General features: G+C 44.3%; 2 protein-coding genes across 3 annotated transcripts in view; both read right to left on the bottom strand.

Annotated features, from left to right (window-relative positions):
* Positions 1-313: 313 nt before the first annotated feature.
* On the bottom strand, positions 314-19631 carry CHAF1B (chromatin assembly factor 1 subunit B). Of its 2 annotated transcripts, XM_064734812.1 has the most exons (15): positions 19597-19631; positions 19006-19136; positions 15967-16099; positions 15727-15844; positions 15096-15199; positions 14167-14263; positions 8324-8408; positions 7267-7360; positions 5514-5583; positions 5325-5416; positions 2615-2777; positions 1865-2395; positions 1663-1773; positions 810-907; positions 314-455 (listed from the first exon to the last, which is right to left on the bottom strand). In XM_064734812.1, the coding sequence occupies exons 2-15, from the start codon at positions 19129-19131 to the stop codon at positions 334-336; spliced, it is 1944 nt and encodes a 647-aa protein (XP_064590882.1). In that variant the 5' UTR covers positions 19132-19136; positions 19597-19631; the 3' UTR covers positions 314-333. The 2 variants fall into 2 exon arrangements, with proteins under 2 accessions (XP_064590882.1, XP_064591728.1); XM_064735658.1 differs by lacking the exon at positions 810-907.
* Positions 19632-23646: 4015 nt separating this feature from the next.
* MORC3 (MORC family CW-type zinc finger 3) overlaps positions 23647-24587 on the bottom strand; it is a 44688-nt gene continuing 43747 nt past the window's right edge. The window contains exon 17 of the mRNA XM_064705177.1: positions 23647-23926. Coding sequence (XP_064561247.1) covers positions 23773-23926 — 154 coding nt within the window. The 3' untranslated portion in view covers positions 23647-23772. The remainder of the gene's footprint in view (positions 23927-24587) is intronic.

Below are 24587 nucleotides of genomic sequence, written 5' to 3'. Positions count from 1 at the left end.
TTTTTACAATTCCGATTCTAGCTGATTCCTTTTTAGTCTGAAAAATCAAATTTATATGCATGGATCGTGCCAGACATTTACTGAGCATGAGCTTTCTAACAGGATTTGATGGGACTCCAGCTGATGGATTTTAATCCACATTCCTGATTCCTTCTGAATCATATTTCTCCTGCTGCAGAACATTCCTGAAACCTGGATCTTCTACTGGCAGTGTCCTCACAGAAATGTTGATGTTTCTACACCAAACCTGGGAATTGAGGATTGAATTTTTGCAGAAAGAAATGAATTCAGACATGGCTGCTGTGACTCAGGCTGGGAGGGTGTGCTCAGCCTTTATTTGTTGGGCTCACAGCTGGTTTGGTCTCCAGCAGGAGCAGGAAGGGGCAAATCCTCAGTCCTGGCACGTTTTGGGGCTGGGGGAGCTTGCAGGCTCTCATCAGATGGCAATGGCTTCTCTGCAAGAATCAGACAGGAAAATCATTTCAAATGAATAAATTCAAATTAAAAAAAAACCCCAATCCTGGTCTGAGAGTGCCCAGCACCTGCAACAAGGATAAGTTGAAGTACAGAAGTCTTTAAAAGCTGGAGAACATCATGAATTCATCCTTGTTTTCATTGCTATGAAACTGCAGGGAGAACACATTTCATACTGCCCAAAGCTCCCCTCAAATCCATCTCAACCTCTCCAAGCACACATCAAAACAGTGAAGAAGCTTTAGGATTTGCAATCAGAGTGAGGATTTTTTTACAATATAAATCTATAATGGAAAAATCTGTCTGGGCTGGTGTTAAGAGCCACAAAAACTCACCATGCTCCTGCTCTGAGGAAGGAGGGATGGGGATGGGGGCTGGCTCTGGATGTGCAGAGCTTGGGGTGTCTGGCTTCAAGGAAATCAAGTTTATTCTCCTTTAAAAGAGCAGAAACATTAAAGTTGCTTTATAGACCTCATTTCCATGAGTATTCCACTTCAAGATTTAATTCATATAGAATCATTTAACTGCAAAGGTAATTCTGATGTATTTTACTGCACATTTTCCCTTCTTTTTCCAAGTTGAATGGGGCATTATCCACTTCCAACTCCCTCCCATGGGCAGGGCCACCTTCCACTGGAGCAGGCTGCTCAGAGCTCCAGTACAATCAATATTATTGGCAATTTCCAAAAAATGAGATCTTTTAGGAAGTCTAATCTATATTTCATAGATTTCATTCTATAATATATTTTATATTTCATTCTATCTGATCAATATTTCAAGTTCCACACCAAGGGCCTGGCTAGAAGGGTGTTTAAACAGCTCCTGGCAGCTGAAGGTTTCAGGCACCATTTTTGTGCACAAAACTGGACCTGAAAACAGAATCACAGAATATCCTGAGCTGGAACAGACCCAAGAGGATCCAAGCCCAACTCCTGGCCAGGACACCTCTGGTTGTCAAGGCTCAGGTGAATTTGCTGCCTCACATTTCAAGCACATTTAGGAGACATTTTGACCTCTCATTTGCAGCACAACAAAAAAACAAACTCCACATCAAGAGAGCTCCCACTCCCAGCCAGGGCTGGGGGTTTGTGTGCAGAGCTCGGCCTTTCCATGCAGCACAAGCACAAATTGGCTTGGCCCTTTTATTTCCAAGTGGAAGGTGGGAATAGAAATCCAAAAAAATCTCACCTGGGTGTTTTGAAACAGGACTGCAGAGTGGTGAGGGCGACCCTCCTGGGCTGGGGGGCTCTGCTGCCCTGGCTGCTCCTCCTCTCCTCTGGGGATGGCACTGGGGTGGCTCTGATGCCCACAGGGGATGGCACTGGGGTGGCTTTGATGCCCACAGGGTGAAGGGATGGCACTGGGTGCAGGGGATGGCACTGGGGTGGCTTTGTTGCCCACAGGGGATGGCACTGGAATGGCTTTGATGCCCACAGGGGTGGCAGGGGATGGCACTGGGGTGGCTCTGATGCCCACAGGGGATGGCACTGGGGTGGCTTTGATGCCCACAGGGGATGGCACTGGGGTGGCTCTGATGCCCACAGGGGATGGCACTGGGGTGGCTTTGATGCCCACAGGGGATGGCACTGGGGTGGCTCTGATGCCCACAGGGGATGGCACTGGGCTGGCTCTGATGCCCACAGGGGTTGAAGGCAGCTCCATCCCAGCAGTGCTGGGGGTCCGGGGTTGCACTGGGGGATCCTTGCTGGGAGGGGTCCCCTCTGGCAGCCTGGAACCTGGGGAAATCACTTTGTGGGATTGGCTTTTCTTGGCTTTCTTGTCTGCTGCTGTTCCTGCAGGAGTCCTGACAGGGATCTGGGGCTTCTCCTTCAGGGGCACTCCCAGCTCATCCTCCTCGAAGGTGACGAAGGAGCAGTACCCGTCCGTGGAGGAAATGGCCAGGAAGGATCCATCACTGGACCTGGTTGGGATTGATTTATTTCCATGAAAGGCCAAGCTTTTACTTGATTAAAAGCCATAATTGTCTAATTGACAGAGCAAACAGGGATGGATTGCTGCTCAGACACTGAGTGACCACGTGTGTGGCAGAAATGAAATACAAACCCAAGGCAGGACTCAAAGTGGACACAGAAAAAGGACATTTCCCATCACAAGAAACCTCAGGAATACAATTCCTTACCATGAAATGTCACTCAGGGTGTGGTAGTGGATGTTGGAGACATAACCAAAGGGGAAGGACTGCTCAGTGTCATAGAAGAGCACAGAATCCTCTGAGGCAACAGCAAACACCAATCGATAGGGGAGGCTGAACAGGGCAGGGGGGGATTTGGGGCTGATTCCATCTGCAAAGAAATGAACAGTGAGAATTCTCTTGGATTTCTTGCAAGGCAGTGACTGCACTTAGCCATGAATTTAAATAAAATTACAGCATCAATCAGTATGAACACTGAGCAGACAGCTCTTGCACAAAATATAAAATTTAACATTTCTGTTGTCTGACATTTACTATTTATTTTCTTAAAACAAAAGGGCACCTTTCTCTCTCTGGATTGCTACTGTTTTGTTCTGTAAATTTTGTGTTTTGTTCTGTAAATTTTGTGTTTTGTTCTGTAAATCTTCCCCTCTATTTTCCAGTATTTATAAGAACTTTAATGTTAAAGTCTCCCTTTAGAGGAGCTACAGAGACCAACTGCAGGCCCTCATCTCCTTCCTTTGCAACAGCATGGATCTAAAATTATGATGGAAATAGAACAGGTAAATCCTGTAAGGAATACTACAAATGTAAGCAAGCTCTGCCTTTTCACCTGAGTAATGTCACTCTTGTTAAAATATAAACACTCCTGGAGCCACAATAAAGCTGGATTAAATAAACACAAAATAAATTCTTGTGCAACTTCACATAATCCTGTCCCCAGCTCAGAATTCCTGCTGTGCCCAGTGACACCAGCACTGCTTCCCTGAATAAACACCAGAGCTTGTGGCAAACTCCTGCACTCCCTGTGATGTGGGCAGCTGAGACCAACAGGAATTCTTTCTCTGCATTGCTCCTCTGGTGCTAAACCAGGTTATTTCTTTGGAACACAAAATGGTTAACAGCTCAAGGAAAATATTTCACAGTGGTCCTGCAGCCTGAGAGGCCAAGGAACAACATCCATGCACTCTACAAAGCAGCTCATGAGGGACTTGAGGTGAACTCGGGGCCTCAGAGTCAGGAAACAACTTCTCAGCACTGTCTTAGAGGAATGCTGAAAGGCTGGGGCATAAAATAACAACCAGGCACATCTTTTCCCAGATTTGCTGGGAGTTCCCACTCCCTGAAGTGGGAAAGTTCCCACTCCCTGAAGCTTCCCATATGTCTGAGGTTGGAAATGGGGCTGTGTGTTCTGTTTCCATTTTTTGAGCTGGGGCAGTTCTCTGCTGTTCCTGGGCAGTTTTTCCTTTCTCTCTCCCACAGCCAACCCTCCCTCCAGGAGATCTCTGCTGTCCATGGCCACTGAGTGTCCCTGCAGGGCTGAGCCAATCCCAGCATCCCATGGGGAGATGCTCCGCCCAGGGGAGGAGCCAAGCATTCCTGCCTGGATCCAATCTGAGGTGCTGGCACAGCAGCACAGGGTCACCGACATCTTTTCATAAAAACCCTTTCTTTGGGATTTTTCCCAAAGAAGAAGAATTGTAAACGGTTGTTATCTGCTGATGTGGGATGGAACAGCTGCAACTGGGATTGGCCCACGTTCCATGTTTACAATTAAGGGCCAATCAGGGACCAAGTTCTCTGGGACAGATTCACAGAGAGCTCTCTTTTGTTTATATGGATTATTCCTTTTATTCTATTATCCTTACCTTACAACTTTTGATAACTATTCTATCCCCTTAGATTCTCCTATTTAAGTACAGTCATAATGTGTTATATATCATAAAATAATAAATCCATTCACAGAGAGCTCTCTTGTTATCAGATTCCTATTCTATCCTTAGCTTAGCAGCTTCTGAAGTTTTCTCTCTATTCCTACTAGTATAGTCATAATGTATTATATATCATAAAATAATAAATCCAGCCTTCTGATCATGAAGCCAGAGATTCTCGTCCATCTCTCTCACCCTGAAGAACCCTTGCAAAGCCTTGAACAGCACAGCAGCCTTTCCAGGGCATTGCCAGAGGAGCAGCTGCCTCTTGCCCTGGAGCTGCAGAGGAAAACTCCCCCCTTGTGCAGGATCCCTGCTGCAGCAGAGCCACAGCTGGCACTGCAGGAGGGCTGAGCCCCCTGGGATGGGGCTGGGACACCCCCTGACACACAGGGGGTGTCACAGACATTTTTTCACAGAAATCCTTTCTTTGGGATTTGTGCATCTTCTGGGAAGCAAAGGGCCCCAGAAGAAGAATGTAAACAAATGAAATGTAGCAGGTGATCCTGTGATTGGCTCATCTTCCATGTGTACCATTAAAGGCCAATCACAGGAGCAGCTCAAGGACAGATTCCCTGCACACAGAACTTTGTTATTCATTCTTTCTATTCTATTCTTAGCTTAGCAGCTCTCTGCAATCTCTCTCCTTATTCTTTTCAGTATAGTTATAATGTATTATATATCATATATCAATAAATCCAGCCTTCTGATCAAGAAACAAGATTCTCGTCCTTCTCTCACCATGGAGACCTCCTCAGGTCGCTGTAATAGGGGGGCAGCTCCTATTCTTACTTTGTCAGTGGTTTTTATTTTTGTTTGTACTATTGCATTTGTATTTTCAATTTTCCCAGTAAAGAGCTGTTATTCCTACTCCCATCTCTTTGCCCGAGAGTCCCTTAATTTCAAAATTACAATAATTCAGATATAATAATTTGCATTTTGCATTTCAGGGAGGCTCCTGCCCTTGCAAAGCCCCCACTCCATACCTGCAGCAGAGGCTCCTCTCAGCTCAAAGTACACAGGGCAGCAGCGAACAGCCAGAGTGCCCTTGCCAGGACAGGGCAGGTGACCCACGGGCCTTCAGAGAGAGCCAGGAGTTCAGAAAACAACATTTGCACTATTTCAATGGTTTATTTTTAAATCCAAATCAGATTTTTATCTCATTCAACCCCTACCTTTTGAGATTGTTTCTGGAGAAAACATAGGTGGTGTTGGTAACGTTCTCTCCCGATTCCACACAGCCAGCTGCAAAAATAAAAGTTCCAACGTTACTCATCACCTCAGAGAGCTCCTGAGCACACACCTTGTGTCCACAAACATTCCAGTTCCTGGCAATTTGGCTTCTCCAGAAATATTCTAATTCCCAGGAATTAAGCTTGTCAGTTGGGCAAAAGCTGGATACAACTTAAAAAGGCATCCCAAATATTTATTTAGTGCTGGTTTTGTTTTCCCTTATACATTTCCCTCTTCAAAGCTGCTTTTTGATGTTGCCAGACATCAATAAAAGCAGGGTTTGGACAGGCACACACTGATCCCTCCTTGCTGGGCTGTTTTTACTCTGAATGTTCTGAGGGAAGGACAAAATCAAAAAAACCCCACTCATTATCCTTCATTTCTATCTTAAGACTTCTGGTGTTGCAATTTATCCAGCAAAAATGTCATAAATATCACTTTTATCACAGGAGAAAGTTGGTGTTGTGGATTGTTCATGGAGAATACTGTGGAGGTTTTATTTTCTTCAATAAGGAGAATGAGGAATGGCTTAATTAGGATAAATCAGCATCTCTGAGATGCAGGAAATATTAAGGAGCATTCAAATTAGGATATAATAGATTGAGGGAGCTGGAAGGGAGCAGAATCCCTGAGGGAGCTGGAAGGGGCTGGAGAATCCCTGAGGAGCTGGAAGGGGCTGGAGAATCCCTGAGGAGCTGGAAGGGGCTGGAGAATCCCTGAGGAGCTGGAAGGGGCTGCAGAATCCCTGAGGGAGCTGGAAGGGGCTGCAGAATCCCTGAGGAGCTGGAAGGGGCTGGAGAATCCCTGAGGAGCTGGAAGGGGCTGGAGAATCCCTGAGGGAGCTGGAAGGGGCTGGAGAATCCCTGAGGGAGCTGGAAGGGGCTGCAGAATCCCTGAGGAGCTGGAAGGGGCTGCAGAATCCCTGAGGGAGCTGGAAGGGGCTGCAGAATCCCTGAGGAGCTGGAAGGGGCTGGAGAATCCCTGAGGAGCTGGGAAGGGGCTGCAGAATCCCTGAGGGAGCTGGGAAGGGGCTGGAGAATCCCTGAGGGAGCTGGGAAGGGGCTGCAGAATCCCTGAGGGAGCTGGAAGGGGCTGGGGCTGGAGCAAAGGAGGCTCAGGGGCCCTCGTGGCTCTGCACAAGGCCCTGCCAGGAGGGCACAGCCGGGGGGTCGGGCTCTGCTCCCAGGGAACAGGGACAGGAGCAGAGGGAACACAGAATCACAGAATAATGAGGTTGGAAGAGACCTCTGAGATCATCAAGTCCAGGCTATGCCCAAACACCTCAAGTAGACTATAGCACCAAGTTCCATGTTCAGTCTTTTAAACACATCCAGAGATGGTGATTCTACCACCTCCCTGGGAAGAGCATTCCAGTACTTTATTATTATTTCGGTGAAAATATTTTCCTAATATCCAACCTATACCTTCCTTGACGTAGATTCAGACAGCCCCAGGCTGGGCCAGGGCAGGCCCAGCTGGGACAGCAGCAGCAATTTGCCCATGGAAAGGGAGCTCAGGCCTTGGCAGGGGCTGCCCAGGGAGCTTTGCAGTGCCCATCCCTGCAGGTGTGCCCTGGAGGTGGCACTGAGTGCTCTGGGGACAAGGTGGGGATGGGTCACAGCTCGGATTCCATGACCTTGGGAATGTTCTCCAAGCTCAGGGACACAGCCCAAGTGCCAGCAGATGTCCCCACACCTGGAGTGAGCAGGTAGGAGCCATCAGGGGTGAAGCTGAGCCTGCGGAAGAACGACTTCATGCTGTCATCGTGGAACATCCGAAAGCTCCTCACCTGCAAGACAGAAATCAGGATTGTGGAAAAGGCCAGCAATGTCCAGCTGCAACTCCTGGACACAAAACATCCACTTGGACACTCCAGCCTGATGGAACTTTTCAAATAAAACCTTTAAAAAGCTCCTTCAAGCTCTCTATAAATTCTTCCCAGCTAAGAAAAATAATCCTTGATCCCTCTTGAGCTGCAAAGCAAAACACTCCCAGAGGTGTCACCTTAAAGCAGCCATCAAAAACCAGCCATAACCTGGAGAACAACATTGTCTAACACCCAGGGCTGCTCAGGCATCCCAGGCTAACCCCAGGATTAGAGGTTGAAAGAGAATTTCTCTCATGGCAAAGTGCCTGCTCTCAGGCCTGCTCTTCAGTGTCCATAAAACTCTTACCCATGTTTTCCTCCCAAAAGAAAAAGAATGAATAGAAGGAATTAAGAAAGTTACAGCCAGACTAGAGGTGTTATTTTACTATCACTTAAAGCTGTTTGGGAGGAAAAAAAAGCTCTTTGTTTTCCCTCTTAGGGTTAGAGTTACCTAAATTATCCCTAATTCATATTTTTCTTCACAATCTAACTACCTTCATGAAAATTCCAGGCTGTTAACTTTAAAATATTATTAACTTTAAAATATTATTAACTTTAAAATATTATTACTATTATTACTACTGTCACATCTATTAATAAACTCCCAGCTACTGCCAGGGATTTTTGAAGTTTCTCCTGTTAAGAATTGTTTTCTCCACACTATTTTTAACTTTTACAACTGCAGGATTGTGTTACTGCTTTCATCAGCAAAAAATTCTGGGGATGTGGTTTCGGGGTGATGATGGTGGGAGGGGATGAGTGTGAAGGTCTCTTCCAACTTTGATGATTCTACAACACAGGAATTGTTTGGATGGAAAATGTTTGATCCTTGGGTTTGATGGGACAGGAAGTTGAGATGAAAGAGCCCCCAGCAGAAGCAGGTACCTCTCCTTCAGCTCCCGAGCCCGATGGCATCTTGGTGACATTGAAGGCCACTCGCTTGGTCTGGGTGCTGTAAACTCGCAGGACCCTGTGTGGGAGAGCAGAGTCAGCCAGCAGGGAGTGAGGGAATGCAGCAGGGGTGGGAGGGACACAAAAATCAGCCATTGCTGCCATGGCAGGGCCACCAACACCTCCCACTGTCCCCAATGTCCAGCCTGGCCTTGGGCACTGCCAGGGATGCAGGGATGGAATTCCATCCCAGCCCTGCCCACCCTGCCAGGGAACAATTCCTCATTGCCAGGATCCCACCCAGCCCTGCCCTCTGGCACTGGGACCATTCCCTGGGTGCTGTCCTTCAAACCCTGTGAGGAGCCCTGAGGGAGCTGGGGCTGCTCAGCCTGGAGAAAAGGAGACTCAGGGCTGCCCCCATCGCTCTGCACAGCTCCAGAAAGTACTTTCATCAGTAAATCTGAGACCACACTGAGCTGGGAGCTGTGTCCATCTGCTGGAGGGTAGAATGGCTCCGCAGAGAGACCTGGAATGGTTGGATGGATGGACAGAGTCAAACAGGATGGAGTTTAGTAAGTCCAAGTGTCCAATGAGTCCAATGAGTCCTGCATTCTGGCCACAAGAACCCCCTGCATTGCCAGAGGCTGGGGATGGTGTGGCTGGACAGTGGCCGGGCAGAAAAGGATCTGGGGGTGCTGACTGACCATGAACCAGCAGTGAGCCCTGGGGGCCAAGGAGGGATGGCCCCAGGCCTGGATCAGGAATGGAGTGGCCAACAGGAGCAGGGAGGTCATTGTGTCCCTGTGTCTGTTCCTGGCTGTCCCTGTGTCTGTCCCTGCCTGTCCCTGTGTCTGTCCCTGTGTCTGTCCCTGTGTCTGTCCCTGTGTCTGTCCCTGTGTCTGTCCCTGTGTCTGTCCCTGTGTGTGTCCCTGTGTCTGTCCCTGTGTCTGTCCCAGGAGCAGGGAGCTCACTCTGCCCCTGCACTGCTGAGGGCACACCTGGAGTCTGTGCCCAGCTCTGGCCCCTCAGTTTGGGAAGGACCTTGGGACACTGAGCACATCCAGAGGGGCCAGCGAGGCTGGAGAGGGGCTGGGAACACAAACCCTGTGAGGAAGCCCTGAGGGAGCTGGGGGTGCTCGGCCTGGAGAAAAGGAGACTCAGGGCTGCCCCCATCGCTCTGCACAGCTCCTGAAAGGGGCCTGTGCTCACCTGGGGCTGGGCTCTGTCTGCAGCAGCACTGACACACCCAGAGCACACAGCCTCGAGCTGCACCAAGGGAAATACAGGCTGGAGAGCAGGGAAAAGGTTTTTCCAGCCAGGGTGAGAAAGTTCTGGAATGGCTGCCCGGGGAGGGGGTGGAGTCCCCATCCCTGGGTGTGTTTAACAGAGCCTGGATGTGGCGCTGGGGGCCAGGGTTCAGCTGGGGCTGGGCTGGACTCGATGGCCTTGGAGGTCTCTCCCAACCCAGGGATTCTGGAATTCTGTGAAATTGTCTCTCTCCAGCTTTCCTGGGGCTCCTCCAGGCCCTGCAAGGCCACCCTGAGGTCACCCCAAAGCTTCTCCTCTCCAGGTGGACAATCCCAGCTCTCCCAGCCTTTCCTGTCCTTCCTTTCACCCCAAGTTTCCCAAAAATGCCCCAGGATCTCCCTTCTCAGTCAGCACCTCAAATATAAACCTGGACCACCAATTAAGCATTAATTAAAATTCTCCTCATGAGACACCACCAGAGGGATGTGTTTTAATGAGCAAAGAATTAATGAACTCCTCACAATGCTTGGACTCCACAAGGTTTGGGAAGTGCCAGCATTTGGATTTATGGAGGAAAAAGGGAATTAGGACAGGCTGTTCCTACCTGCACTGTGGGTTCCTCAAGAGTGAGAACTCCCCTTAAAAACAATTAATTACATCTCCATCATCATGGAGTGCTTTGGGCTGGAAGGGACCTTCAAGATCATTTAATTCCATCCCTGCCTTGAGCAGGGACCTTGCACTGTCCCAGGCTGCTCCATGCCCAAGGATGAATTTATCAGCTCATTAACACAACCATGCAGCCCCAATAATGATCAATAACATAAAAACTTAATTCCTAAATGAAGACTCCTACAAAAGTTTATTTGCTAAGAGAGACTGCAGGGATCTCTGAGCACAAGCTAAAAAATTAACTAAAATATCATTTTACTTTTACATCAACCTGCTTACACAACAAAGTGAATAAAGCAAAACCTCATGTTTATCTGCCATATTTTCCACTGTCCCAGGCTGCTCCATCCCCAAGAATTAATTTATCAGCTCATTAACACAACCATGTAGCACTCTCTGAAAAGTACCAATAATGATCAATAACATAAAAACTTAATTCCTAAAGGAAGACTCCTACAAAAGTTTATTTGCTGCTAAGAGAGACTGCAGGAATCATTGAACATAAGCCAAAAAATTAACTAAAATATAATTTTACTTTTACATCAACCTGCTTACACAACAAAGTGAATAAAGCAAAACCTCATGTTTATCTGCCATATTTCTTTTTAACCTTGCACTGTCCCAGGCTGCTCCATGCCCAAGAATTAATTTATCAGCTCATTAACACAACCATGCTGCACTCTTTTAAGAGTATCAGTAATGATCAATAACATAAAAATTTAATTCCTAAATCAAGACTCCTACAAAAGTTTATTTGCTAAGAGAGACTGCAGGGATCTCTGAGCACAAGCTAAAAAATTAACTAAAATATCATTTTACTTTTACATCAACCTGCTTACACAACAAAGTGAATAAAGCAAAACCTCATGTTTATCTGGCAAATTTCTTTTTAACCTTGCACTGTCCCAGGCTGCTCCATCCCCAAGAATTAATTTATCAGCTCATTAACACAACCATGCTGCTCTCTTATTTTAAGAGTATCAGTAATGATCAATAACATAAAAACTTAATTCCTAAAGGAATTAAAGGAATTAAGTCTTCCTAAAGGAAGACTCCTACAAAAGTTTATTTGCTGCTCAGAGAGACTGCAGGAATCATTTACCTCAAGCCAAAAACTTAAAATATCATTTTACTTTCACATCACTTTACTTTTACATCAACCTGCTTACACAACAAAGTGAATAAAGCAAAACCTCAAGTTTATCTGCCATATTTCTTTTTAATTCCTTTTAACCTTGCACTGTCCCAGGCTGCTCCATGCCCAAGAATGAATTTATCAGCTCATTAACACAACCATGCAGCCCCAATAATGATCAATAACATAAAAACTTAATTCCTAAATCAAGACTCCTACAAAAGTTTATTTACTAAGAGAGACTGCAGGGATCCCTGAGCATAAGCCAAAAAATTAGCTAAAATATAATTTTACTTTTACATCACCCTGCTTACACAACAAAATGAATAAAACAAAACCTCATGTTTATCTGCCATATTTCTTTTTAACCTTGCACTGTCCCAGGCTGCTCCATCCCCAAGAATGAATTTATCAGCTCATTAACACAACCATGCAGCCCCAATAATGATCAATAACATAAAAACTTAACTCCTAAATGAAAACTCCTACAAAAGTTTATTTGCTGCTAAGAGAGACTGCAGGAATCATTGAACATAAGCCAAAAAAATTAACTAAAATATCACTTTACTTTTACATCAACCTGGTTACACAACAAAGTGAATAAAGCAAAACCTCATGTTTATCTGCCATATTTCTTTTTAATTCTTTTTAACCTTGCACTGTCCCAGGCTGCTCCATCCCCAAGAATTAATTTATCAGCTCATTAATACAACCATGTAGCACTCTCTGAAGAGTACCAATAATGATCAATAACATAAAAATTTAATTCCTAAATGAAAACTCCTACAAAAGTTTATTTGCTGCTAAGAGAGACTGCAGGAATCATTGAACATAAGCCAAAAAATTAACTAAAATATCATTTTACTTTTACATCACCCTGCTTACACAACAAAGTGAATAAAATAAAACCTCATGTTTATCTGCCATATTTCTTTTTAATTCTTTTTAACCTTGCACTGTCCCAGGCTGTTCCATGCCCAAGAATGAATTTATCAGCTCATTAACACAACCATGCAGCCCCAATAATGATCAATAACATAAAAACTTAATTCCTAAATCAAGACTCCTACAAAAGTTTATTTGCTAAGAGAGACTGCAGGGATCCCTGAGCACAAGCTAAAAAATTAACTAAAATATCATTTTACTTTCACATCAACCTGCTTACACAGCAAAGTGAATAAAGCAAAACCTCATGTTTATCTGCCATATTTCTTTTTAACCTTGCACTGTCCCAGGCTGCTGCATCCCCAAGAATTAATTTATCAGCTCATTAACACAACCATGCTGCTCTCTTATTTTAAGAGTATCAGTAATGATCAATAACATAAAAACTTAATTCCTAAAGGAATTAAAGGAATTAAGTCTTCCTAAATCAAGACTCCTACAAAAGTTTATTTGCTGCTCAGAGAGACTGCAGGAATCATTTACCTCAAGCCAAAAACTTAAAATATCATTTTACTTTCACATCACTTTACTTTTACATCAACCTGCTTACACAACAAAGTGAATAAAGCAAAACCTCAAGTTTATCTGCCATATTTCTTTTTAATTCCTTTTAACCTTGCACTGTCCCAGGCTGCTCCATGCCCAAGAATTAATTTATCAGCTCATTAACACAACCATGCTGCTCTCTTTTAAGAGTATCAGTAATGATCAATAACATAAAAATTTAACTCCTAAATGAAAACCCCTACAAAAGTTTATTTGCTAAGAGAGACTGCAGGGATCACTGAGCACAAGCAAAAAAAAAAACTAAAATATAATTTTATTTTCACATCACCCTGCTTACACAGCAAAGTGAATAAAACAAAACCTCATGTTTATCTGGCATATTTCCTTTTAACCTTCCACTGTCCCAGGCTGCTCCATCCCCAAGAATTAATTTATCAGCTCATTAACACAACCATGCTGCTCTCTTATTTTAAGAGTATCAGTAATGATCAATAACATAAAAACTTAATTCCTAAATCAAGACTCCTACAAAAGTTTATTTGCTGCTCAGAGAGACTGCAGGAATCATTGAACATAAGCCAAAAAATTAACTAAAATATCACTTTACTTTCACATCAACCTGCTTACACAAAAAGTGAATAAAGCAAAACCTCATGTTTATCTGCCATACTTCCTTTTAATTCCTTTTAACCTTGCACTGTCCCAGGCTGCTCCATGCCCAAGAATGAATTTATCAGCTCATTAACACAACCATGCAGCCCCAATAATGATCAATAACATAAAAACTTAATTCCTAAATCAAGACTCCTACAAAAGTTTATTTGCTGCTCAGAGAGACTGCAGGAATCATTTACCTCAAGCCAAAAAATTAAAATATCATTTTACTTTCACATCACTTTACTTTTACATCAACCTGCTTACACAACAAAGTGAATAAAGCAAAACCTCATGTTTATCTGGCAAATTTCTTTTTAACCTTGCACTGTCCCAGGCTGCTCCATGCCCAAGAATTAATTTATCAGCTCATTAACACAACCATGTAGCACTCTCTGAAGAGTACCAATAATGATCAATAACATAAAAATTTAATTCCTAAATGAAAACTCCTACAAAAGTTTATTTGCTGCTAAGAGAGACTGCAGGAATCATTTACCTCAAGCCAAAAAATTAAAATATCATTTTACTTTCACATCACTTTACTTTTACATCAACCTGCTTGCACAACAAAGTGAATAAAACAAAACCTCATGTTTATCTGGCAAATTTCCTTTGAATTCACCCTCCTGGAAAAAAGGAATATTCAGGAAAACCCCTCAGACCAACAGCTCACCTGTCACAACTCAGGGTTGCAATATACTGGCCCAGAGGATCCCAGGTTACTCCTTGGACATAACTCTTGTGCTCATTAAATATTGAAACTTTCTGGCCTGAAATTACAAACAGCTTTCAGATCATAAATTCCAACGTGTTTCCAAATATTTCAGACATCAAACAAGACAAAAAAAGATGCTTGAAAATGTAGGGAAATAATTCTTTAAACATAAAAGTGTCCATTGGATGGTGGCTGATAAGAATATCAGCAAAAGTTGCTTTTAAAGTGGCAGTTTGGGATTTGTTCACTACAAATTTGATAATTAATTAGAATTAATATTAGATTAATATTTAGGGTTTGCTCACTACAAACTTAGCAATTAATTAGAATTAATATTAGATGAATATAATGAGTCAGATAAGCAAAGGCAGGAGCTCTCTGACCCCACTGATGTTCCACCAGGGAAGGTCTCAGAGCCAAAACACTGATGAGACAAAGTTACAGAGAATTTTAAAAATACTTTGTTGAATATTGGCCACAGGTGGGATTTTTCCTATTATTTAAATGTTGCTTTCTTGCAAAGAAATACCAGAAGCTGCCAAGTTTCAAAGAAAATAAATAGCTTTTCAAAAGGAAAGACACAAGCAGAGCTCAGGCCGTGCTGCACAACACCAAAAAGTGAAATAAAAAGTTTGTGCAAGAATTTTGGGGGGTAAAAAATGTGTGAAGTTGTTTCCTGAATACTCCAAGGTGATCAGATTGCTCAGGTGTAAATTCTGTTGGCCTGAGAATATTTTATATCTATTTACAGAGGGCCCTCACACACACACACAGAAAATCACACAGAAAAACAATTATAAAAAAAGATGTTTCCCATTTTTTGGGGGGAAATGCCATCAGGAACTCCCAGCAGATGAGGAATTCCAAGGGATAACTGCAGCATTTACCTTTATTGACATCCCACATGATTGCTGTGTTGTCCACAGAAGCAGATGCCATGTAATTCCCATCTGAGGTCCAACAAATATCATACACATCTTCCAAGTGGCCTCTAGAAGGGAGGAGAAACCAATTATTATTTGAAATTTTTTATTATTTTATTATTTATTTATTATTTTATTTTATTTGAAAATTAAAAGCTATGTGTGAATATGATTTTTATGATTTTTAGGTTAAAAAAAATACCAAGAGAGAAATAAAAATTGCTGCTGGTGCTGCAAGCAGTTCTGCATTCCTCTCACAATAACCTCAGCTGCCAAGAACTGCTCTTTCAGCTTAACACCTTTGCTCTTTGACCTGATTATTCAAAATGTCCCTCTCCCTCCTTTTGCTGAGTCTCATTAACAGGGAGTTAAAAGGATTAATATTAAAGTAAATGAATTGTAGACAGTGCTGGAGTTCTACACAAACTGAAAAGTGCACCACATGTTAAAAAAAAAAAAAACAAAACACAGAGAAAACAAAACCACTGAAGAGAAAACCAAAGTTTTCTTTGGTTTAATATATAATAATAAATGATAAATAATAAATAATAAATAATAATAAATAATAAATAATAAATAATAAATAATAAATTACCTCAAAGTTTTAATGACTGCCCAGTTCTCCTTGTTGAGCTGAGCTTCATCATCATCCTGAAACACCAACGGCTCCAACTCTTTGCTGTCATTCAGCTTCCACAGCAAAATGACAGCATCTGCAGAAGAAACCAGAGCAAACTGATTTATTTCCCTTTGTCCCTTTTGCTCATTCAGGTGGATTTAATTGAGTTTAACTCCAAAATGCTGCAGGATGAGGCAGAGGGGAAGCAGCTCTCACCATCCCCTCCCGAGGCCAGGATGTCCCCGCTGGGAGAGAAGCGCACGACGTTGACGGCCTTGGTGTGGCGCGCCAGGTTGGACAGGAACTCCACGATGGCTTTTCCATCCGGGCCCTTCTCCACCTTCCAGATCTGCTTGGGAGAGTGTGAGACAGCTTTCCAGGGCAAAGGGGGTGGCACAGGGTCCTCAGGGTGGGAGGGACCTCAGGATCATCCAGTGCCACCAGCATCACCCTGTTTGGATGGCCTGGAAAGGCCCGGGGTGGCCTTGGGGCAGCCGCGTTTCAAAGGAACAGAAGAGGCTTCAGTTCTTTTCTCGGTCTCGGTGTTTATTAATTGTTTATCTAAAAGATTTTCTCTCGGCCCGACAGAGCTCTGCTCAGCAGCCAGCCATGAGCACACTCCTGCCCTCCGGGCGGTCACCTATCTTTATACCCAAAGTTACGTGTACAATATTTATCATTTTTCCCCAATACCTTTCACCCTTATTGCCCGGTGCACTTTTAGTAATGACCAATCCCAAAGTGCCACCATCACCACAGAAGATGGAGGAGAAGAAGAAGAAGAAGAAGGACAGGACACGCCCCAATTCCTCCATCTTACTTCTCTAAACCCCCCTGTACAGAAATCCTAAACCCTGTGTTTCACTCTCTAATTAACTGATCCCTTCACCATTCACCCCGGTGAAACCCTCCTGTCCTCATACAGGTGTCGTCTCCTGTGTGGGATCAAAGTCCAGCCACCAGACACTTCTGGAACATTCCAGGACTCCCGAGCCCCCCAAGGGTGCTCTCGGTGACACCTCAGTCCTGAGCTGCTGAGATCCCACATCCCCCCAATCCCTGTCCCCAAGGCCACATCCAGACTGCTCTGGGACAATCCAGTGACTCCAAACCTCCCTGGGCAGCTCAGCCCAAGGCCTGACCACTCTGTGACTCTGATTCATTTTCAAGTCTCCAATCTGAACCTCCCTCTGATGCAATTTGAGGCCATTTCCTCTCCTCCTTTCCCTTGGTAATGGCCCAGGTTTGAGCTTTTCTATTTTTTACATTCTGTGCTGCTTTAGTGTGTGAATCTGAGCTTCACATTCAGGGATGGTGAGCTCTGTGCACAGAGCAGGGACACAAAACAATTCCTGCTCCAGCTGGGCACCAAGGACAAATGAGCCAAATCTCAGCCCAAGGGCACAAATGTGAAAGTTTGCAGGCAGCCCCGACATGGAAAGAGATGAGAATCTTGACTCCCTGTTTCAGAAGGCTGATTTATTATTTTATTATCTGTATTATATTAAAAGAAAAAGATATATTAAAACGATACTAAAAGAAGAAAAGATTTCATCAGAAGGCTTGAAAGGAAATAAAGAATGAAATGATAATAAAATCTTGTGACTGACAGACAGTCCGAGGCAGCTGGACTGTGATTGGCCATTAATTAGAAACAACCACATGAGACCAATCACAGATGCGCCTGTTGCATTCCACAGCAGCAGAAAATTATTGTTTCTCTTTTCCTCTGAGACTTCTCAGCTTCTCAGGAGAAAAAAATCCTGGCAAAGGGATTTTTCAGAAAATATCATGGCTACACACAAACACCACGGGCTGGAGAGAGAAAAACAAGCAGGGTGGGACTGCCTGGGCTGAAGCTGGAATCAAATGGGGAAAATTAATTTATAGAGAATTTTTCAAGTTTGACAGGAGGCTCACACCGTTTGTGCATCGGTGTGCAAACCTTGAGACAAGAAATGCTGACTGAGAAATGCCCTGGGACGGGACAGACATTGCTGAGGGAGAAATGGAGCTGGGAACAAGTTTCAAAGGATGGTTTTGTGAATAAGACTGGATAGTTTGGAGAAATAGAACTGTGAAAGGTGAATTGTGGGACCCATGAGGAGAAATTTTAGATAATTGGCTTTAAGGCATTTACAGCAAGGTGTGGCAAAAGCTGACAGGCCAAGAAACACTTACAGTGCATTGTAATTAGGAAATCATTGGCTTCTGATTGTGAATTATAACATCTGCATTGTCTCGCCCTTCACATGAGACTGGAAATAGAATAAAAGTTTTTAAAACCCTCTCAGTTGCCCCATCTGTGGGTCAGGAAAGGGCCAAATCCAACAAACCAGAACTGATCCCAGGGACAGAGCCCGTGCCCGGCCGTGCATTTTGGGGCCATTTTGGTTCATCTTGGGTGCAGCCCTGGCTGGGCTCTGGTGCTGCCCAAGGTGCATCCATGGAGGAGATGCTTTGAATAAATCCCTGCTTTGTTCTTTAGCTCTGCTCTGGGTCAGCCTGCACAAGGCATCAGTTTCTGGTGACCAGGAATCATTGGGACGTGACAGAAGAGCCTGACCCCACCTCACTCCACCCTCCTATCAGGGAGCATATTTTTTATGTCAGAGAAAACCGACATTTTTCCAGCCCTAATATATATTTATAAAAAAATCCCTGAAACATATGCACCATCAGGGAAGAAGAGGTCAATTTGCCAGTGAGGAAGGAAAAAGTTTTATCTGAGACAACTGGAATAAACTACTACAGAGAGTATTTACAAGAGTGTGTAATGACAAGGGGGAGTGGTTTCAAACTAGGGGAGTAGGTTTAGAGTGAATATTAGGGTGAAATTGTTCCCTGCCAGGGTGGGGAAAGGCTGGGATGGAATTCCCAGAGCAGCTGGGGCTGCCCCTGGAAATGCCCAAGGCCACATTGGACACGGGCTGGGAGCAGCCTGGGACAGTGGGAGGTGTCCCTGCCATGTCAGGGGTGGCACTGGATGAGCTTTAAGTCCCCTTCCAACCCCAACTACCTTATAATTCTATATACAATCTTACACTCTTTCCTGAAGGCCATCCACTCGCCTTGGCATGTACCTGCCAATAACCCAATATTTTGGATAATGAAACCAAGCCAATATTTTGGTAATGAAACCAACCTGATATTTTGATAATGAAACCATGCCAGTATTTTCGATAACAAAACCAGCCCGATATTTTGGATAACAACCCCCACACCCCGCCCATCTCCATCCCAGCCCCAGCTCACCCTCACGGCCGTGTCCACCCCTGCCGAGGCCAAGCGATTGATCCTCCCATCCGCTCCATGCTGGAAGTCCAAGCTGTAAACCGGCTCCTTATTATGCCACACGATTTCACAGGTGATGACCTTCATGTTTCCTGGAGAAACCAGAACAAACCTCACATCAATCCTTGTTCCTTATGGCTCTGGCGGCCAAACTTTGTGCGCGTTTCCCAGGCACCGCTGGCAGAGCCTGGAACTGCACCGCAGTCATTGACAGATTGAGGAAGGCTGTTTCTAAAAGTTGTGATTATTATGGCTAAAGTTCCTGTTTAGGGGCTTCAAGAGGACGGTATCAAACCCTGTGCATCGGTTTAAGACTTGAGAGAAAAACTTTGTTGGGGGTAACAACCCTGCCCGGAATCTAAACAAGGAGCGGGACAGGCGGCCCGGCGCGGGCTGGGGAAGGGCAGAGGCGCCGCTGGCCGCTCCCGGAGCTCCGGGGATCCCCAATCCCGCTCTCCAGACCCCGAGGACCCCAATCCTGCTCCCCAGAGCCCCCAAACCCCAAATCCCAGCGCGGCTCCCCCGGCTCGGGACCCCCCCCCCACCCCTCACCTGCGGCCCGCCCGCGGCTCCCGCGCGCTCCCGCCTTTGCCCGCCCCGCGCATGCGCACGCCCGCCCCGCGCGCCGCCTCAGGAGCCCTCAGGGGCTGCCGGGGGGGGAAAAACCGCAAGAACATCAGAATAAACCTAAAATGAAAAATGCCCAGTGCTTGCACTGCTCAAAAGAGTTTGTTTGGGGGTTTGGGGGGTTTTTATTTTATTTGTTTGTGTTTTTAATTTCACAGGCATTACTTTGCTTGGCCGGTGTAAATGTATGAAAGTCCTAATGGGTAATGTGTCCCCAGACTTCCCTGTTTCAAATGCAAGCATTTTGCCTTAAAAACATAATAATAATGACAAGTTGCATTGTGAGAAAACGGTTTCTGCTTGCACTTCTTGCCCAAGGGAAGAAGAGGTTGAAGCCCAAAATGGGGTTCTGAGAGCTCCCCAGACCCCACACGGCCTCACAGGCAGGGGAGGGAGCAGCAGAGGACAAAGGAAGATGAATTCTACAGCACACAATCATGGAACATGAAAAAAAGCCCAATGCTTGCACCTCCTCAAAAGAGAGTTTGTTTTGTTTTGATTTTTTAATTTCACAAGCATTGCTGTACTTGGCCGGTGTAAATGTATGAAAAGTCCTAATGGGTAATGTGTCCCCCAACTTCCCTGTTTCAAAGGCAAAACTTTTGCCTTAAAAGCATAATAATAATGACAAGTTACATTGTGAGAAAACGGTTTCTGCTTGCACTTCTTGCCCAAGGGAAGAAGAGCCTCTGGGCAGGGAGGTGAAACCCAAAATGGGGCTCTGAGAGCTCCCCAGACCCCACACGGCCTCACAGGCAGGGGAGGGAGCAGCAGGGGACAAAGGAAGATGAATTCTACAGCACACAATCATGGAATGGTTGGGGTGGAAGGGAACTTAAAGCTCACCCAGTGCCACCCCTGCCATGGCAGGGACACCTTGCACTGTCCCAGGCTGCTCCAAGCCCCAGTGCCCAACCTGGCCTTGGGCACTGCCAGGGATCCATGGGCAGCCAGAGCTGCTCTGGGAATTCCATCCCAGCCTTTCCTCACCTTCCCAAGGAACAATTTCATCCTAATACTCAATCTAAACCATCTGTATTAGTTTGAAGCTATTCCCCCTTGTCCTGTCATTCCATCCTTTGAAAATTGTCTCCATCTTTCTTGTCACTTCCCTTCAGGCCCTGCAAGGCCACACTGAGATCACCCCAAAGCTTCTTTTCTCCAGGCTGAACAATCCCAATTCTCTCAGCCTTTAAATCCCCATGGGAGAGCTCTTTGCTGTCATCCCTGTGGCACAGCTGTCATTGTCCCCCTACTCTCTGGCCAACCCTTGAATTCTGGAGTCTCCTCCTTGGGACTCCTTTGGCTCCACATTGTGCCAGGGCCCAACACAGAGCTCAGAGGACACAGGGGCTGTGCCCTCCTGTGCCACCCTCACGGGGGACAATGACAGTGTGAAAAATGCCAATCACTTGTTTTTAAATTGTTAAAAGTCTAATAGTAATAAAATGGTTATAAAAATAGCAATATAATTAGAGTAATAATAATTTGGACAATTTGGATTAGGACAATATGAGACAATAGAAACAAAGAGTTATGGATGTCCAGGTACAGCAGCACAAGCCCATAAAATGACCCACGTTAACAAAGGATTAACCCTTAAAAACAATAACCTGTTGCATATTCATACACCTCATCCATGATGCATAAATTCCATTCAAACACAGGATTCTGTTTGGTCATCCTCAACTTCTTCCTCTGAATCCTAACAGCACTTTTGAGGCGGGAAGAAGTTCGTTTTTTCTGATAATGGGGCAATAAATTCTTTTTCTCTGAATGATTCAGGTGTCCTGTGGCTGCTGTCTCACTGCAAATCCTTTCTTTAAAAAAGTATCTTACCTAGCATAGTTTCTATTTTAACATTTTTTATAACCTAAAACTATATTTAATACACTATTTAAGAAAATGAATACAGCGTAACTTTCTAACACAACACATCTAGTATTCATTTGAATATTTGGAAAAGCCAATCATAAAATACACATTTTTCACCACAGTAACAGCCCGAGCCAGGGGTGTTGGGCTGCAGGAGAAGGCCGGGATGTGCCTGTCTCGGGTGAGTTATCCTGAGGGAACTCCCTCCTTTGGCAGCGTTTGAGACCAATAATTGAATTAAATGCTGACAGATCCAGTGCCCTCCTCATCCACCTCCATCAATCTTAACCCCAAACCCTGACCCACAAACCAACCCCTTCCCTCTCCATCTCTTTCCAGCAGAGGGACAAGGATGTGGATGGAATAGGGGATTTTAAAATTATTTTTACAGAAGTCCTGAGGAGTTTCACAGCAGGAGGAACTTGCTTAGGATGGTGCAAGTGCACGTGCTGGGAGAATTTCTGAAGGTGAAGAAGCTCGTCCATGAATCCACAGCAGAACTTCCTGAAATTCTGGAATTTCAGCTCAGGAATTCAGCTGAATTTGGAAATGTGAAGATTTCCAAATTTGATTTTGGAAATTTCAGCTGGATTCTGGAAATTCAGCTCTCTGAAATTCAGCTCCATTCCACTAAACCCTCTGGATTATACCAGTGCTGCTTTTCCATATCCAGGACATTCCCATCCCATTTCCATCCCAGTCCAACACCAGACTGAGCCAGGCTTTATTTAGAAACAAACACGAGTTGGGATCCTGCAAACTCCAATTCATATCTTTTTATTTTTTACAAAAAATACATTTTAACAAGTAAATAGAAACCATTTCCATAAGTCCACCATTGTCCAAAGTGTAAATGTACATTGTAAATTTGCCATTTTTAATATAGACATGTGCTCTATTTTGCCTGTTGTCTACAAGAAATTCAGCTACGGTCTGATGAAACATAATAAATAATGATGATTAAGAAATGGAAAAGCTACACACCAAGAAATGGGAAATATAAACTTTGCAAAAGTCATACATAGTTATATTACAGCCACCTCTTCCCAAATCAAACATTCAATTTCTCTTGATAAAGTACAACAGTAGTGCATTCCCGTTATTGGCATAGAGAGAGATCTTCACTGAAATACTGTCCATGGAAAGAATTCCACTGAACTGCAGCTCAAAGGGACACCAAGGGATTAACTCAGGACAGTAGCAGTGCAAAAGCCACAATATTGGCTTTATTTAAATTAAAAAAAAAATATATATACTTCCTAAGAATTAACATATTGAACACTAATTAAATTATGTATTGAATTTCAAAGCAAGAAGGATTTTTCTGGATTGCTCTTTGGGTGACCAATCCCACCACAGAGGAAAAGATGGATTTGCTGTCTTTGCCACCCAGTTTGTCATTCCCAATGACTTGGGAAGAAATCCCTGCAGCTGGCTGGGAATTTCTCTTGGTACCATTGCTTCCAGGTTTTCCCATGATCATGGAAAAATGGGAAGATTTAGAGCACAAAACTCTAAAGGGGGGGGATGTGAAAAAGAGGAATTCCCTTTTCCTGCCTGAAATAAAAACTGTCTGAAGCTGTTGAAGCTGAACATTTTCACCCTGTTGTTGACACCACAGATAAAGAAACATCCTTCCTTCTCCAAGTGCTTCCATCCAACTGGTCCATCCCCAGTTTTCAGGGTGAAACCCTTAAGAACCCTTCTTTTGGTAGTACCACACAAATATTCTCCAAATATGGCCCAAATTCTCACCTACTACTCACATTTCTATCCCATGAATGCAACACAGAACACTGCTGGGAGCAATGGAACAACACTGTGGGATACAACAACTCTGGGAAGGAAATCAAGGAAGTTCTTTTTTCTTTTTTTGCATTTCTAAGATATTCCACTACTTTAAAAGAGGAAATACTCACAGGTATTAATGCTTATATAAGATCCAAAGTCAACCAAAAGGTGTCTGTAGAAAAGTATTAAGATTCCTAATAGTAAAAATATCTGCAAATTTAATTACAAATACATTTCCAAAGCAAAATCCTGAATTAAGTACATCAGGGTGGGTCAGTATTGACCAGTGCTCCTTGAGGAGGAAGTGAACAGCTAAATGTGGAATATTTACACTGAGAGATCCACCTATGTCAAAGATATAAAGTGAAGCAGCCCCATTTACAGTCTGCAACCTATCATGGAAGAGCAATAAAACTCTGCTACAACAGCGAGATTTTAAGTACTGCTGATTTCATGCATTTGTTCCACCACCTGCCCTAAGATTTCATCCACCACATCGATGTCATAATTCACTTGCTGCAGGTCCAGGTCGGGCATGATGGTGGCCAGGAGCTGTCCCACGTTCACGCGCAGGGAGCGCAGCTTCAGGCTGGGGAGAGAGCAGCACAGCGTTAGCCAGGCATGGATTGTGGGCTCAGAGCTCACCTGGCACAGCTGGAGCCACCATCCAGCTGGGGGTGCTCCATGACTCCAAGAAAACAACAAAAAAAAAAATGGATGTGTTTTTTTCTTGATCAAGATTATTTCTAAAGCTACACGTTTTTCCAAGCTTCTCTTCAGTTTTCAGCTTCAAGGGGAATATTTCCTCAATACGAAACTGAATTCCTGTCAGAAATATTTCACAATAAGCATTGGTGCAATCCTTTCCCCCACAGCACCTGTACTTCTCAAAGCAGTATTAAGGCCTGGGATTTTTATCCATTTAGAAACCCAAACTACCACAACCCACAGGAACAAAAGGAGAGAAAAAGAGAGGAGAAGGCAAGAAAGAGGAGTTGGTCCAAAGGCTTTAAAATATAAATAGGAAGTAAGAGTTCTAGCCCAGGGAAAAGGCTGGGCCTCCCTTTTTTTGGTTTCTTTGCTGGATGTGCTTGCTGTGTCCTCTTCCTGATCAAACTGTTTTGCCATGAGCCATCCCTTCTGTGGCCCTTTTCCTTCTGCTCTCAGATCCTTTCTCCAGCTCTCCCAGTGCTGCCACATCTCCACCAACTTGTGGGGAAAGTTACTTCCAACTCCTGCATTTATTTGCT

The sequence above is a fragment of the Zonotrichia leucophrys genome, chromosome 1 (assembly GCF_028769735.1).
Source record: "Zonotrichia leucophrys gambelii isolate GWCS_2022_RI chromosome 1, RI_Zleu_2.0, whole genome shotgun sequence".
NCBI lineage: Eukaryota > Metazoa > Chordata > Aves > Passeriformes > Passerellidae > Zonotrichia > Zonotrichia leucophrys.
This window is presented reverse-complemented; position numbering and strand designations above follow the sequence as displayed.

Coding starts and splice junctions, on each gene's coding strand:
- CHAF1B (XM_064734812.1), bottom strand. CDS start 19,131: ATGAAGGTCATCACCTGTGAAATCGTGTGGCATAATAAGGAGCCGGTT. Junction 15,200..15,726: donor GCAGTCATTAAAACTTTGAG/GTAATTTATTAT, acceptor CCTCCCTTCTAG/AGGCCACTTGGAAGATGTGT. Junction 908..1,662: donor TCCTGTTTCAAAACACCCAG/GTGAGATTTTTT, acceptor GCTCTTTTAAAG/GAGAATAAACTTGATTTCCT.